A 17,851-nucleotide genomic window follows, 5' to 3' on the forward strand; every position below is an offset into this window, starting at 1 on the left:
CTGGTGGGAGCAATCAGGGGGTTGGCATCTCATGACTGACAATCACGAGAACAGAAAGCAATATGCAGATCGTGTATCTTATTAACCAATGACACCCAATACATTTAATAAAAAATAAATATTTTTTAAAAAGAGAACAGGATCAATCCCATAGAGCTGAGGCCCAGTGCTCTTCAGACCGCCAGTCGACTCCACACTCTGGTGAGAAGTGCCTCAGTTGGGAGCAATGGGCACAGGGCACACATGGGTGGCACCCGCTGTGGCCTCAGAGCAGATCAGCAGGGCTCCGCTTGCCCCAGTGTAAGGGCATGCTGTGGGCGCAGACCATACTCTCTGAAGTGTTGGGTTTGGGATGGCAGCGGAAGGGCAGGGGACCCCTCCAGTCCAGACAGGCAGGGAGCTTCATGCCTCCCCAAGGTGCCTGGCCAACAGCTACTTGTTATTTGGTGCAGGTTGTCCCAGGAAAAAGAAGCAGATTGTTCGAAATCTCTTGCACTTGCCACTGACTTGTTACTTCGGTAAAAAGCTCCTTTCTGAGCAGCGATTGACATTGGCTGAAAGAAGGCTTTGACTTGTGGAGTTTTATGTCTAAGCCTTAATTGTCAGGACTGACAGCTTATGTGGGAATGCATGAAAAAAATGTAAGGAAGAAGCCTGCCAATCTCCTCAGATGGCGCATCGCAGTATTTAGTGGTGCTAAAAATAATTTTAACCATCATTGTTTCTGTTGAAAAAAGGCTATGGGTTGGGCCTGGAGAGCATGTGCTAAGTGAAACAAGCCAGTCAGAAGAAGACAAGTACCATATTATTTCACTTATATGTGGAATCTAATGAACAAAATAAACTGACAAGCAAAATAGAAACAGACTCAGATACAGAAAACAGACTGACAGCTATCAGAGGGGAGGGAAGCTGGTGACTGGGTGAAAAAGGTGAAGGGATTAAGCAAAGAAAAAAAAAACTAGACCCAGACAACAGTGTGCTGATTACCAGAGGGAAAGAGGGGTGGGGAGAGGTAGAAGACAGTAAAGGGCCGATAAATGGTGATGGGAGGACTTGGGGTGCTGAACACACAATAGACAGAAGATGTGTTATAGAATTGTACACCTGAAACCTATATAATTTTATTAACCAATGTCACCCCAATAAATTCAATTTTTAAAAAAAACTGTGGCTCATAAAGCCATCTGTCAGTTCATCCTCAAAGTGGAGAGACAGCAGCAAAGCAATGCAGCAAAACAAGTGGAAAGTTAACAATCAAAGAGAGAAAATAAATTTAAAAGAATGACAGTGTTTTAAAGCATGTGGAATCAGAGTGACAATGGAGCTTACATTTTTAAATAATTTAAATAGAGCCACTTTTTTTTTTACTTTCATAAACTTCCTGGATAAAGCAACAACCCCAGACTCCCCCCACCCCATACATCACTGCCCATGCTCACTGGGAGGTCGCCTTGTATTTTGATTTCATCTCTCCTGTTCTGCCTTGACAAGAGAAAGCTCCTGCTAATTGGCAAAGCTAATGGATTATTTCACGTCCTTTGCTTATCCAGATGAGCAAAGACGAATCTTCTCTCCTGCTTCCCAGGGCATTGCTTTGATGGACTACCATGTCCCAGCCCATGCCTGCTTATCGATGGTTCTCATTGCTAGTTAGCGTGCACCTTGTTGCCACGTATATTACAAGCTTTTTGATGACTGAGACTTCAGCCTCAAGAACAAGCAACGCTTTCTGTTTCCTCTTTAGCTCTAGTTTCTGGATTAAGAATAATTCATATTGTTTGCCTGTGTTCGTGCACTTTTATAAATCCATTTGGTGCTCTAAGAATATCTTATCAGCCCTGGCCAGTGTTGCTCAATGATTAGAATGTCAGCCTGCTCACCAAAGGGTCATGGATTTAATTCCAGATCAAGGGCACATGCCTGGTTGCAGGTTCCAACCCCAGCCCAGTCGGGGTGCATGTGGGAGGCAACCAACTGATGTGTCTTTCTCACATCAATGTTTCTCTCTCTCTCTTTCTCTCTCTCTCTCTCTCTCCTGTCTCTCCCACTCCCTACCTCCTTTCCACTCTGTCTGAAAAGCAATGGAAGAAAATATCCTTGGGTGAGGATTAACAAAGACAAAACAAAACAAAGTCTTGGGAAATGCTAGCATTATACTTTTAAAGGACAAATATGTTATGAATTACTCTGTGGTTTGTTTTTTTTTTAACATTTTAGTTCAGAGTTCTGTTCTTTTCTATTAAAGCTCTGTAAAAAGAGAGAATAAACCTAGCCCACAGTTTATTTAAGTGGGAAAAATGATCTATTTTACAATAAATTATCTTCTTTTAAAAAACCGTGAAAGTGTTAGCCATCATGCTCATTTTCCTGCATCACTTTTGAAATGATAATGTCTATTGGGGAACAATCAAGGCAGCTACTTTTGGATCAGTTGACCCCATAACTCCCTTTAGTGAATTTTTTTTTTAGTTCTCAAACATTACTAATCTAGCAACCACCTTCTTTATCAATAGAGCATTTGTTGCATATCGATAGTCTTGGTTTATTTTCTCATTTTCAAATTATATAGGACCAGAGTCCATATCTCTGACTTAGCTGACAGGAATCAACTTGCATTTTGTTTGCGCCTAAAGCAGAATGGAATGCTTCTTCACATAGTCAGTTTGGGATGCGATAATAAAATCCCATAAACAGTGACTGCTCAACGATAGACATTTATTTCTTGGCGTCTGGAGGCTGGAAGTAGGACATCCTGGTGCCAGTGCAGTCAGTTCTGGTGAGAGCCTTCTCCTGGGTTGCAGACTGCTGTCGGCCCAGTGTGTCTTCACCTGGAGAAGAGACTGTGCTAGCCTCTGCCCTCTTCTTCTGAGGGCACTAATCCCATTTAGGAGGGCTCCACCCTCATGACCTGATTCCCTCCCCAAAGCCCAACCTCCAAATACTATCACTTTGGGGATTTGACTTCAACATATGAATTTGGGGGGGGCGGTGGTGAGGAGGAGACACAAATATTTAGTCCTTAACAACCAATATATATGAAGGAAAATCTTTCTTGTTTTTTGAAATTAACTTTATAATTCATTTTTTAAACTAAAATTTTAATTTTTGTTAATTTTTACTTGATATTTTTTTTCCTTTGCTTTTTAACAAGAGTGGGAAGGAGGGGGGAAGAGGAGAGAGAGAGAGAGAAGCATGAATGTAAAAGAGACACATCTATTGGTTGCCTCCTGCACGTGCCCGGACTGAGGCCTGGGATTGAAAATGCAACCCAGGTGCTTGCCCTTAAGGGGAAATCAAACCTGAGACCCTTTGGTGTGCAGGCTGACACTCTAACCATTGATCCACTCCAGCCAGGGCTATAATTCCCTTGATGATGAAATGGGTTTTCCATTTTTTCAGTTACAGAGTTTATCAGAATCCATTTTATTTTATAGCACGACTTTTAAAAAAATTAATGACCTCATTGTTTTGGCGAAGTCTCATGTTGTGGTATGTTAAATTGTCCTTTACAGAGGTAGCTGTCTCGAATAGGACAGAGAAAGCTATTCTCTTAAATTCTTAAACAAGGCATCAGAAATGTTTCTGGGGGAGTAGTTAGGGAGTTAAATCAACCTTGAAGTGCGGGAGCTATTTTATTTGATGAAACTTGTTATCACACTAGCTCAAACCCTTTAGTTGTGTGCTAATTCCATTAGGAAAAACAGTTTTCTATAACAAAGCTATTACTAAGTAATTGCTCCCATTGAAGGTAATTGCTACTACATACGGAGCTTGCATTGTGCCCTACATGTTTCCCATATGATATTTCATTTAGTTCTCACAAAAAATCCTAGGACTTGGTTATTATTATTTCTGTTTAACAGATGAGGCAGCTGCTGTTCAGAGAAATTAAATAATTTTCATAAGTTTCCATATTTAACAAGTGGCAGAGTGAAATCTGTTTGACAGGTCTGTGTGTACAGCAGTTTTAAAATATTATTTTTGGTTGTGAAGCCATAAAATAATTTGGAAACTCTATGTGCCCATTTATACTTTAAATTGTCACTTAGAGTTTTTGTCATATGTTTAAATAATTGGGAGAGATGTAATTTCTGGCATATTATAAATCTTGATAGTAATAAAGTTTAGATTTCTTTTTAAATATAACCTATGTAATAAAAACATCACAAAGATTTGGTATGTCCTATTACTTTTTTAAAAAAAGTTATACTATGGTGGGGAGTCAGAGGTTAAACAATCAATTGCAAAATTAATAATTGAATACAATTATGAGAACGTCTATGAATAAAGACAAGGTGCTAAGAGCGCATCTGAAAGGGAGCGATGCCCATAGGATCAGGGAACACTTTCTTGACTAAATGACATTTGGCCTGAGGGCTGAAAGTGCAGATGGTATCAGCCTTCTTGGGAGAGGGCTATTGAAGGAGAGCATGCACAAAGGTTCTGAGATTGGTAAAAACAGGTTTAAGGAATTTTTTTAAAAAAGCCAGTAAGTCAGGGAAATGGAAAGAAAGACATGGAAATGATCCAAGATGGGGCTGGAGAGGAGACAGAAGCCAGGTAGGACAAAGCCTTCCTTGTAGGAGATTTTCCTGGTTTTGTTCTTTATCTCAAGACTCAATGGCCATTGTAGAGATTTAAAGACAGAGATGAATAGTCATGTGCATTGAGAAAACATCATTCTGGGCAAGAGAGAAAGCTGGGACTCAGGATGTTCATGGAGTGGCCCAAGCGGGTGGACTAGGGTGGTAGCAATGGATATAGACAGAGTGGACACACTTAATAGGTAGTTAGGAGCTAAAAAGATACAATATGTACAAGAGAAATATTACTCAAGATCCAACAGAAGCTTCATATCAATGACCAAAGCTGTGTAATGTCAACAAATCCCAATGCTTAGAGGAAGAATTAAAGATAATTTATTTCTTTTTCTTTCATCTCCTCCTATGAGTTTTCTCTTTGGAATTTTACAAATAAATGTTTTATTCAGGTTTATGCAATATGAATATGGCATTTTTGACATTAAAAAAGGGGTATTCATTCTTCAAAAGTTGGGAACCACTTGTATAAGAAATCAAATCACAGGGACTGTGGATCCGTATTTGTGGTGTCACTAGGAAGAACCTGAAAAGCTTTCTGCTTTGGGGGAAGTTTCAGTGGCTTGTGGATGTTTAACAGGTTTCTTGCTTGTCAAAATCTGAAAATAAGACATCTTTTTTCTTTTTGTTTTCACCTGCTTTTCTTGAAACCACAGAATGTCTTGTTCTTCAGGTAATCCACTACAAAGTGTAATACGTCAAAAGTGGCTCATCTCCATATGAAAGCTGGGACTTCAGAGGCAGGGGAGGAGCTGTATTTTCGAAATTGTTTGGTTAATATCACCAGAATAACAGTAGTGGATCCAATAGTTCCACATCTTACATTGCCTTGTTCATCATGAAGAGGAAAACATTTTTTTTTTTACTTTCCAAAGATATATATTTATAAATAATACAATAATAAGTACACAAATAATACAAGACTTGAAAGAGTACTGACAAATGTGCTGATGAAATTCTGACTTATTTTATAAACTCACTTTTAAACAGTTGGTTTATTAAGTTGTGCTTAAAAGGCCATTTAATGAGTTGCTTTTATTGTGAAATTTGTCAATTGAAATAGAAATGCCTACCACCCCTGCCCCCACGTTTTTATGGGCATTTCAACCCCCATTTATCTGAAATCTCTCTTCTCTTCTAGCTTTTGTTTCTGCCAATTTGGAATCATACATGGCTTCAGATGGCAATCTTCTCGTAAGTACCCTTTGGAACGCCCTGGGTTTTAGATATTAGTCATTAGTTTGGTGAATGAATAAAAATCTAGACAAGTGGATTTTAAGGTTGGCTAAGTACTTATTATCCTCCACATCATTAGCCACAATGGAATTGAATGATCCTTTGTTGGGTTTCAAGGTTTTCTTATGATCACCAAGCATTTGGTTAAAACTCCTACCTATTTCTGACACATAACCAGGATTTTAATGTACTGTACACGAATTGTTTCTGGTTTAAGTTAACTATGGTACCAAGGCAACCTCTATGGGAACAAATTCTGTTAATTATTATACTGAAATTGTAGGTTTCTTTAAAAATAAGTTCATAGCCATAAATTTACCTAAATTAGGTAAGTCAACTGAGCAAGTGTATTATTTCTAATAGATGAGAAAACGTAGGCAGGGAAAATTGAGACGCTGGTATAAGCAGCACAGTGTTTCTCATAGAAGGGGATTCAGGGTGGTGTGGGGTTGTATGTGTGCAACTTCTAGCAAATCTATGACCTCATGAGCGATCCGTAGGTTCGAGGTTTTGGAGCAGAGCCAAAAGCAGAATCAGAAGTAGGGTGTTGAGAGAAGGCAGGATAGACTTCCTGCCGAATAGGGATCATGGACAATGGTTTCCTGCTGCAAATTAGAGAGTGGATGTCAAGGAAGGTGGTGGTAATAGTGATGGGGAAATTGAATCAGACAGCTCCTGGAAGGAACACCTTACTGAAAAGCAGGGCAGAAGATAAACGATCTGCTTACTTTAACAATTTCATATGCCAGAAATAGAGAAGGCAACTTTAATTCTGATGCTAATTTTAAATGAAGAAAAATAGCTTGCTAGTGATAAAAAATGGTAGAAACTTTGGGAGAAACAGGACTGCCAAAAACTAAAAGATGAAAACATGAATTACAGTCAGTTCTGTACCCTAGGAAACGAACCATCTAAAACTTGCAGAAAAGGAAGTATGATCCATGGGATACAAATGGGTGGGTGTTGTTTGATAAGAGAAATGTGAATAATCTCAGTGAAGATAGAAAAGAACAGCTCAGAGGATAAATGTGGACGCAATGGGAGGCTTCTGCTAAAATTAGATATAAAAACATATGCACAGAATATTAAAGGAGGCTCCTACGGTCAAGGGCAAAAGCAAATAGATATCACATATCTGTAAAAATACAGGCAGGAAGACTGAAGTTCAGAGTGCCCAAAGTTTATAAAAATGTTTAAAAAGAAAAAATCTATAGCCCATGGACACAGACGATAGGTGGGGAAGGCCTGGGGTGGGGGATAGGGGCAGGATAGAAGAGGTCAATGGGGGAATAAAGGGGACCTATGTCATATTTTAAATAATACAGATATTTTTAAAAAGAAAAAATCCATATGATTAAGCACATGTGTATGTGTTACATGGGAAAATATGAAAAGGGAGAATTAGGACTGTTGGATCCTTGAGAAAGGTAATGTAGTGTTGCATGCTCACATTGCTTCTCCTTTTCCATTGCTTCTTCTTCTCCTTGAAGAAGAAATAGAAATTAAGACAAGACAACACCTAAGCACTTCAAATTAATGAATTCATTCACTCAATTATCCATTGAGACATTCTTTTAATGTTCACTTTTGACCCCTCCTGACTATCAGGTTTCAGCCACTGTACTAGGTAGGAGGGGAGATTGAATTGTGACTTAAAACAAGTTGAATATCTACATCTTAAAAAAAAAAGCATAATGCTGGGTATGGGAACAAAGACTGCAGATGTGATTACCTAAGGACTAACGTATCATCCATATTATTCTCAATCTAGAGCTGTTACCACGGTAGTATGTAACCTGCTGGGCACCAGTGGATTCTGTTTTTATTGGTGGGGACTCTGGCTATTTCTGGGTCATTCTCATTTCATGAGCCAACCTCTACTCCTAGATTCAATCAGCTCAGCTCTCCCGTGTGTATATTTACCTGTTATTTTGGTCTTCCCGCTGATGTGTCTGGGCGGTACTGCTTAACGTCTCTCTTAAGCATTTCTTCCAGCTGCTTTTCAGTGATTACCCTACTTTATCTTTCCATTCAGAAAATTAGTTCCATTTTCTGCTGTCATTTGTTCCCTAAATAAAATGTAGCACAGGAGACCTATTTTTATGCTAGGTGGTTTCGGTAGGCTTGACACATTTGACCTAATCACATCTTGGCTTTCACTTCATTTCCACTAAACTAACATTTATTGAGCTATATGTGTGGAGTGTTGCTTGGTGCTGGGGTATGAAGATGAGGAGCATATCACTGGTGGGGGAAGGGCAATACTTTTAAGGCAATTTTGTTGATTCTGACCTGAGAGTTATCATGGAGGTTGGCATGGTACATGGTGTTAATAAAATTGCTCAAGACACTAGATGCGGAGCATTTGAAATTTCATTATGCGTGTGGTAGAATACCATTGTTCTTTTTTTGTTAAGCTGAGTTTGCTATTTGATAGTAGTCTTTTCTTTCCTCTGAAGGGAAACAGAATTTTCAAAGCTAAAACTTCACATAGAATCAAAGATATTAACTCACCAAGTTCTGTTGGTTTTACCTCCTAAATATTTCTCCACCTTCATAGACACAAACCTGTCCTTCCCTCTGCCTATCGGTTTCTTTGCTTCTACACCTGCCCCCCTCCAATTCCCTTGCCATACAATAGCCAGAGTGAATTTTCCTAACTGCAAACCTGATCATGCCACTCACCTGCAGACATCTGTTCCATGGCTTCCCATTGGCTTTTGGGTAAACTTTATACTTTCGAATGTTACTTACAAGGACCCTGCATGATGCAACTTTGCTACTCTGAACCCGGTTACCCCCACACACACTCTGTGGTTGATGTCTACTGGGTCTACCTGCATGCTATCTTAGACCCTCTATGCACAGGTCTTTATCTTTCAGATCTTTGTTTTTATCAACTTATAGGGTGCCTTTCTTGGCTCCCCAGTTCTGGGTAAATGCTACAATGAGCTATATCCTAGCCCTTCTGTGCAGACCTTATTATCCCTGTCTGCTTCTGTCTTCTGTGTTGATTTGGGAGCTTGCTTGGCGTTGAGTCTCTAACCCTTGACACAGTAATTTGGCAGTAATTGCTAATTTTGGTACTTGAATAAATAAAACCATAATTTACCAAATTGTGGCCTGAAAAAAGAATTAACTGAATCACCTTTAGAAACATCATAGCTTGTTGGGAAAACTTCAACATGATTAGATTTGGCACAGTCTCTAAACATCTCTAAAAATCCATTTGCACAGTTCTTGATATTCCTAAGGCTTTCTGTACATCACACTGTGGTGATAACAAAGTATTATACACTAATTCAGTATTGCTAGTTTTCTTTTTATGATTCATTACTCACGTAGATAAACAAAGAGACAAACAAATAAAGGGAAATAAGTAACAACCAGCGTATATGAATTTCAAAGCTTCATTAAGAAAGTTCTCTGGTCTCCGATTTTAGCAGCAGTATCTCAGCTAAGAAAGGCTAACAGCCTTAGTTAAAGATGACAGGCTCCAAGGGGCGGTGGCACATTATCTCCTTTACTGTTGTACATCATTCTTCCCCCTCAAGCGCCTGAGATTTCTCACTTTCACGATGGCTCTCGTGGGGAAGAAATGTCAGGATGATCTTACATCAAAACTTTATGACAGTGTTTGCTCAAGAATTCTTTTCAATAAAATTCCTTCATTAAATATCGCCTGAAAAGAAAATGTCAAGTGAAAACGTTTTTCCTGAAACAAAAGGCCCTGCGTGTCAATCGTGGTGACTTTGCTGGGTTTTCATGCTCAGGGGGGCCAGCTCTCTGACTGCCAGTGGACTTGTACTTCTAGCCCTGTGGTTGGGTTACCTGCTGGTGCCTGGCCTGTCATCTCTGGCATGATCACTCTAACAGCAAACTGGTACTTGTCGTGTTTGCCTCACAAGAAAGTCTTGCTTCATTGCTCACAGAACATTACTCGTTGCCCGGTCTTTATGGTCTTTATGTGTCCCGTGGGCCGTGAACAGGCCAGGTAGGATTCCAGCCACCATGGGCACCTGCTCTGCCCCTTGCTCCATCTCCATGCCTGTGGCGTGTGTCTCAGGGATGTGATGACATTCAGAGATGAAGTGAGGAATATATATGTTCACTTCATTTAATCAACTAAAAGCAGCTGAAATTGTGGCAGCCTGTTTTTTTAGGCTACCTCGACAAAAGTCCGTGCGGAACCGGCTGAGCCAATGCCGCTGTGATAAGCCAGCCACATGGCGCACAGTCAGGAGGCCAGTTAGCATACGTGCTGTTAAATATGAAGTAGGACTTCAAGTGAGACGTGCATGGCAGCCGTCTGGGTAGGGGCTTGTTAGCTATCCTGCAAAGGCTCCTGTCCCTCCTCCCAGTCCCCCTTCTCCAGCCCATGCATTTCTATTTTTGGGTTCCAGATTCTTAGTAGTTGGAGGATATGGTTAAAACAGGATGCTGGAGAAAGCTGCTGTGGTTTTTGAGGAAATCATATTTTAGATCGAAGTAGAGATTTGTTCAGTACAAGTCCATTTCACCTTCAAGGAAATACCAAGGTTCGACTCTCCAGGTGGGTTCAAAGTTAGTGTCAGTCAACCCCAGGAATTTTTTTCTAGTATGTGCTGCTTTGGGGGTGAGAAAGCTGTTGGACCAACTTTTATGTTGCTTAACTCTACTGACATTATTTATGAGTGAAGGCATTTCTCAGCTCTGAATAACCAAGCTGTAGATGGCTTTTCAGATATTTGTTAAATCTCCACCCATGCAGGCACCACTATTAAGGCATCACATAAAGTAAAAATGGATGTGAGACACAGTTAATCCTTTGGGAAATATTCACCGAGTGACCCCCATGTGTCAGGCATTGGGTTAGGTGCTAGATTTGGAAGTAATGACAAGTTCCAGACCATCAATTCTCTCTTGAAGTCTTGATCAGTCATTGAATATAAACAGTTATTGTCATTAAACTACAGAGTTGAAAAGAGATTTGATAAACTTTAAGACGCAATAGGATTGAGTAAAATGTGAGAGATAGGGGAAAGGGACTATCTGAGATCATACACAGGTTCTGGGTTGGACCATTGGGTGGATAATGTTACTACTATGTATGTGCCACACAGATATAAAAACAAATAAATTATAATATCCATTTCAGAGACATCAACAAAGCACTGTGGGGGTACAGACATCAGAAGCAGAGTAACACAGAGTTACACACTAGGGCTAGGAGTCCGACTAGCTCAGGCCCATTCTTGGCTCTGCTGCTAGTTATGTGTGATCGGAGGGGAAGTTACTTAACCACACCAAGATGGAGTTCCTCATTTGTGAAAAGGAAGATAAAAATGGTACCTACTATGAAAATCTTTGGGAGATAATATGTCAATTATTATAATAAACAACATTGAATGATTATAAGATTAATATAAGAGCTAATTGCCTTCTAAAGTCCAAGAAAGCTTCCTGGTGGAGGTGGCATCTGGCCTGGGTCTAACAGGATGACTAAGCATTAACCAGATGCAAAATAGGGAAATGGGGGAAAGGAATAAAATATTCGAAAGTATGAAGTTACTAAAGTGCCTGACATTTCTGCAGAATAGAAAAAAGTTGAAGGTGCCAGGAAAGGAAATGAACAGATATCTTGGAGGCACAGTGAGGCTGCTATGGGCAGGGATTATGATTACAAGATGGAACCTTATAAATGAAATGACTGGCTTCCATTCAGTAATGGTCCTGTGAGTTCCCATTTTCACACTCCACTCTGTTGCGAACATAGAGCAATGATAGGCAAAAGGAGACAGGAGACCAAAAAAGCACAATTAGGCTCAACAATGTGGTAATCATCTCTGTGAATAAGAAATGAATCGAACATGACCGAAGCTATGGGTCTGACGAGTGCCTCCCCCGGAGGCAGGAAGTAGTTTACCTCCTGCCCAAGGCAAGGGGGTAAAAAATGCTCCACTCATGTGAGGAGAGCTACTTCTTGATGACAATGGTAGGCGGGGCCTCCCCCACTTGTGAAAGGGCTAAAGATTAAAACAGTTATCAAACCATGGCTTAGGCAGTGATGGCGAACCTATGACATGTGTGTCAGAGGTGACACTCGAACTCATTTTTTGGTTGATTTTTCTTTGTTAAATGGCATTTAAATATAGAAAATAAATATCAAAAATATGTCTTTGTTTTACTATAGTTGCAAATATCAAAAAATTTCTATATGTGACACGGCACCAGAGTTAAGTTAGGGTTTTTCAAAATGCTGACATGCCGAGCTCAAAAGGTTCGCCATCACTGGCTTAAAGTAACACCTTAGGGCCTAGGGCTCTCCCTAGGAGATAGAGACAGTCTCAAAATCAGGACGTGAACCTAAACATCAGCTAGATCTACGACTGGGTATGCAAGATTCTCCATGATAGCCCCAGGACACCATTGTAGGACAGGTAACACACCAAGTGGAAGTAGATTCCAAACTGGTACAGAGGGAGCCAGGGAAAGGGAGAGAGGAAGGGGGGGGGGGGGGGCGTGAGAGAGAGAATTCACAATTCTGCAACTGTAAATTCTAAAACTTTTACAAAATGTTAAGACAGAATAAAAAATTAAAAATTTGAAGATAACTTTATTTAATGTGAAATCAGTTTTTTAAAGCCTGGATGTTAAGATTGTTGACAGAGAGTCTTCCAAACTATGTTTATTTCTTTAATTCCCACTCATTCCCAACCCACTGGAATTGGTCTCCTAGCCCAACTGAACAATGAAGCTGTTTTTGCCAAGATCTCTAATGAACTTTTCCTTTCTCTTTTATTCTGGCAGCATTTGATGGTTTGGACCCACCTTTCTCTTGAGTCTCTCCCTGGCTCCCATGATAATCCCTCTCTGGATTTTCTTGATTTTTTAGTGGCTGTTCTTGCTCAGTCTCCTTGAAGTCACCTCTTCTACTGCTTTTGTGCAATGCTTCGATCTGCCTTTGGATTCCGACTTCTGTCCTTTGTTCTTCTACACATCCAAACTCAAGACTTCTACTCTCTGTATACTGATGATTCCCAATATTATATCTTTATTCCAGATTTTCTCCAAATTCCTTGACCCTTAAATACTATACATACTATTTCCACTTGTGTGCTGCATGTATACACCAAACTCAATATGCTTACTACTAAACAAATATGTATACTTAAAACTATGCTCTCTATAGTGCTGTCATTTATTCAAATGTTTGAGCTAGAAACTCCAAGATTTTCCCTGACACTTTTGCTCTCCCTCACTGTCCATGTTTTAACTTCCTCCTCCTCCTCCTCCTCCTCCTCCTCCTCCTCCTCCTCCTCTTCCTCACCTTCCTCTCCCTGTGCCCACTCCCTTCTTTTGCTCCTCTCCTCTGGATCTTTCTCTCCTGTCTCTTTCTTCTTCCCAGTCCTCCTTTCTTTATTTCTTCTATTTCTCTTCTATGTAGAAAGTGCCATTGCACTCAGCTTCCTGTTGAACTCTAGACTTGCTTCCCTGTCCTACTCCTTTATACCATACCAACAACACAAGCAAACATCTTATCAAACTACTACTTTTGTAAGTTTTATTTTCATAATAAATATTTGCATTTTGCCATTGACTTTTGTGACTTTGGGCAAAATACTAAAACTCCATTTGCTTCAATTTCCTTTCCTATAAAGTGGGAATAAAAAATAGCACCTAAGCCACAAATATGAGAATTCAGTCCCAGCATTTATGAAAAGAGTGAGATCAGTGTCTACCATGTGACAAAAATTATATGTGTATAAGCTTCATGTATATTTCTTACCTGTCAGTGTTTTCTATTACTATTATGATTAGACTGTCTATTATCTCTCTCCATTTTCTACTAATAGAGATTTTATAAAATATTAATCTATTATGTAATATTTAAGGTAGGTAGTCTTCTGAAAAAATTAAGCAAGTTTTTCATGTATTTTCACAGGCAAAATTTTAATAATTAAAAGCTTTAAACTTCCCTTTAAAAATTCAGTTTAATTTTCTATGAAGGAGTAAAGATGTTTGTGGGGGAAAGTGTTGGGGAGAAATATCCCTAACAGCTGTATCAATTGGTGTTGGCCTGGCCCTAAAATATATAGGAAATTTTGTGGCTTGGTTAAAGTATTGATAGTTTAAAATTGACAGCAATTGAGGCTTTCCACCATGGAAATTAGGTAAATGTTACAAATCAGGGCCCATTTAGCAGCATATCACTGTATAATTTTGCTAAATACCATGATCATGATGAAGTTTGATGTAATCATGAACTGTCTTACTGTTAATTTTAATATAGCATGAGGGTAAATTGTGCCTGCAAGATTTAACAATCTATCTATACCAGGGATCCTCAAACTATGGCCCGCAGGCCACATGCAAATACGAATATTGTATTTGTTCCCGTTTTGTTTTTTTTACTTCAAAATAAGATATGTGCAGTGTGCATAGGAATTTGTTCATAGTTTTTTTTTAAACTATAGTCCGGCCCTCCAACGGTCTGAGGGACAGTGAACTGGCCCCCTGTTTAAAAAGTTTGAAAACCCCTGATCTATATAATAGAGGAATATGCAAATTAGCTGGGATGCCATAACATCACAACCAAACAGCAGGGACCTGAGGCTGCATGGTGCCTGGCCAAGGCAAGGGACCTCAGGCCGCACCCCTGCCCTGTGGGGCTTGACAGGGGACCTCAGGCCACCCCTCTCACCCCACGGGACATGATGGAAGACCTCAGGCCGCACCCCCCACCCCGTCACCAGGCTGGGAGACCTCAGGCCATGCCCTCTGCCCCACGGGGCTTGACAGGGACCTCAAGCCACACCCCTCGCCTGGCGGAGCTTGACGGGGGACTTCAGGCCATACCCCCTGCCCAGCGGGGCTTGACAGGGGACCTCAGGCTGTGCCTCCCTGCCCAGCAGGGCTTGATGGGGTTGGGGCCAGCTGGGTCTGGGTCTCACCCAATGGGGGTGGGGCCGGCCGGGTCTGTGTCTCCTGTGTTTTTGAAGCATGTGCGGCTGGTGGGTGGGGACTTGACTCTAGGTCCCATGGCATGGACTCTGACAGGAGGGAGATTTTCATATACATTTTACTAATTTATTTTCATCTCTGACACTTCTATTATAGAGAAAGGGCAAATAGCAATATTAAAATTTTTCCTCTAATTAATTCCCTTTTAATGTGCATGAATTTCATGCACCGGGCCCCTAGTTACTGTATATATTCGTAGTCAATGTAATAATTATCCTGGGTGTTAACATCATTCAACATCAAAAGAGGTCCCTTTTTATATTTTGTACTGGTTTCTTTGTATGCTTGTGTTTTTGAGTGATTGGTGACCAAATGCTGTTTTTAACCATCTTAAAAAGTAAAAGTATTCTTTTATAATGAAAAGAAAAAATGTATTTAAAAGAAAAATTTACCCCCAACTTTAGAAGCAAGTGAGGGCAAATTCATAATTTAGAGTAATTTTTAAATTTTACCCATAATATTCCAATGGGAAGGAAATAATATGATAAAAATATCTTAGTAGGCTCTGGATTATTGTTGTGAGAAAGAGTTATAATTCCCCTGTTGAAAACTATCTCATAACATGCTCAACCGGTGTTCGCCTTTTTTTTTTTCTTTCACTCAGTGAAAAAACCACATGTAAGATCTTTTTGAAACTGACTAGTTCGCCAGTTCCACTTCCTGTTGTGAGGAGTAAGATGTATCTTCAACTCACTAAAGTTCTCAAGATTGTTTTCTTCTCTGATGTCAACCAATATAGGTTTCAAATTCATATATATCAAGTGAAACTGAAACTCCCTGTAATTTGTTATTTCTATAATATGCAGTCTGTTTCTTGTTGGGGGAATGGTTTCAACAGTTAATGCAGATTGTGAATTAATTTTCTTTAAGAGAAGTGCTCTTAAGGAGAGTTGACCCAGCGACTGAACTCTCCTTCCCCCCTTTAAAACAGTCTAAATAAAGTCCTTTCTTGATGTTGGTGATCACCCTGTTGTAGGGATTGTCCTGCTTAGAGCTCCCACTTCTTATCCAGCCTAGGCACGGGAATCTAGTGCAGACCAAGGACTAGTCTTGGGCAAGATTGAGACAAAGACTACAGTTTGCTTTGGGGTTGTCGCTAGAACCAGCCTTAAGTCGTTCATAAGGGATGGGTGGAGGAGATTCACAGGTTCCCTTCACAGATCCTACAGCGGTCCTCTTGTGACTCTCTCTCTCTGTCTCTCATTCTTACTAAAGCTGCTCTTTTCCTGTGAGCTCTAGTAATGCAATTTCACCTTGTCAGTCTGGGGCCAGAGCCCTCTAGGAACGTCTCTGTACAGCTAGCTCCCTTTCTCCCTGTTGCTTGGTTCTTAGTTGGTCTTGAGTACTCCCTAGCCAGCCGTGGGCAAATTACGGCCCGCGGGCTGGATCCGGCCCGTTTGAAATGAATAAAACTAAAAAAAAAAAAAAAAAAAGACCGTACCCTTTTATGTAATGATGTTTACTTTGAATTTATATTAGTTCACACAAACACTCCATCCATGCTTTTGTTCCGGCCCTCCGCTCCAGTTTAAGAACCCATTGTGGCCCTCGAGTCAAAAAGTTTGCCCACCCCTGCTAGCCTCTTCTGGACCCACTGCTTTCAAACCACTCCCACTATCCAAATTTACTCCCCTGCCCTTCGTCCTGGCTCTTGGATAAGTGTTAGCTCTCCAAATAATGTACATATTTGGGCTGAAATATTTTGTGGATAGCTACTATTGGTTTTACTGATCTCAGAGAACTGCATATAAAAAAGCCATCTGAGGGAATGGTTGGGGTTTTAGACCAGGATGCAGGAGTGGAAGATATTTTGTGAAGTGGAGAGGAGACTAGGACCTTGATGTGATAACATGCCTACAGCTTAGTTATGTGTCTTGACTGCAGCATGTCCATTCTTGACTAAATTTAGGACAATTATTGCCTTTGTTATGTCCTTGTTTTTCCCCCACAAGGATGATTAATTTCTTTGGGGATAAAATTTTATTCTAACACTTGTAAAATAAAAAGTCAGTTTGTGATTTTCCAGAAAATATAATTTAAGCACTTTGACTTCATCATTGTTGCTGAAAGAAATACAAGTTTTACTTATCCTAAAAAGTTATTATGAAATTTCTGTTTATTAGACATGAAGTATTTGTTTCTATCTATAGTCATGTAATGTTATGTTATGTATAATTGTATAAAATAATGATTTTTAGTTTTCAGAGTATTTTCACATACAGTCTCATTAAATATTATGAGACCTTAGGATTGGAATTATGAGTATCTTGATTTTACAAATGAGGAAGTGGGTTCTGAGTGGTAAATGAATTTTTTTCTGGGTAACAGCTGCTAATTATGACAGTCATGAATTGATTTCAGGCTAAAATAATCCCATCCTAATTCTACTATATTATATTCCCTCTTTATATGTATAGTAGAACCATATACAAAAACTATTGGATCCATAGTTAGATATGTAGAATACTAGCCAGATGCATCTGGAATAATATAAGATGTTGTAATAAGGTAGCCTACCAACTTTTAGAACTGCTTTTCAATTATGTACGATTTTTTTTCAAATTCTTTACTTGTTAGCATAAAAATCTGTCATTTAAACCCAAGTAAATTCAGCTTAGATATTGTGGAGGAAAAAAAAGAAACTTTTTAAATCTAAAATGTCTTTCTTTCTACACACCCACACTCACCCACCACCCACCCACCCACACACACACAAAGAGGGCCATTTGTTGTTGTTGTTTTCTAGTTTTGCAGATAGTCTGATTTTACACGAATGGTTTAAAATGTATAATGAAAAACATGTATTTCAGATTTGTGTCTTATGCCTGATTTGAGTATTTGCAGAGCTATTATAAAATAGGAGTCAATATTGATTTTTTAGAATGTGAGAATTACTCATGGGGACTTAAGACAAATAAGCAATTTAAATTTGCCTGTAGATAAAACTTTCCTGATAAGGAGGCTTGATGGCTACTTAGATCTCACCAAAGAGACTGGCATTCCTTTTTCTG

General features: G+C 39.6%; 1 protein-coding gene across 4 annotated transcripts in view; it reads left to right on the plus strand.

Annotated features, from left to right (window-relative positions):
- The window catches only part of IPCEF1 (interaction protein for cytohesin exchange factors 1), a 139,242-nt gene that overhangs the window by 49,317 nt on the left and 72,074 nt on the right, over positions 1-17,851 (plus strand). For all 4 annotated transcript variants that reach the window (XM_070417437.1, XM_070417435.1, XM_070417434.1 and 1 more), the window contains exon 3: positions 5,743-5,795. In XM_070417437.1, coding sequence (XP_070273538.1) covers positions 5,772-5,795 — 24 coding nt within the window. In that variant the 5' untranslated portion in view covers positions 5,743-5,771. The remainder of the gene's footprint in view (positions 1-5,742; positions 5,796-17,851) is intronic.

This window comes from Myotis yumanensis, unplaced genomic scaffold (genome assembly GCF_028538775.1).
Source record: "Myotis yumanensis isolate MYYU_CA2020_CCGP unplaced genomic scaffold, mMyoYum1.0.hap1 SCAF_6, whole genome shotgun sequence".
NCBI classification, from domain to species: domain Eukaryota; kingdom Metazoa; phylum Chordata; class Mammalia; order Chiroptera; family Vespertilionidae; genus Myotis; species Myotis yumanensis.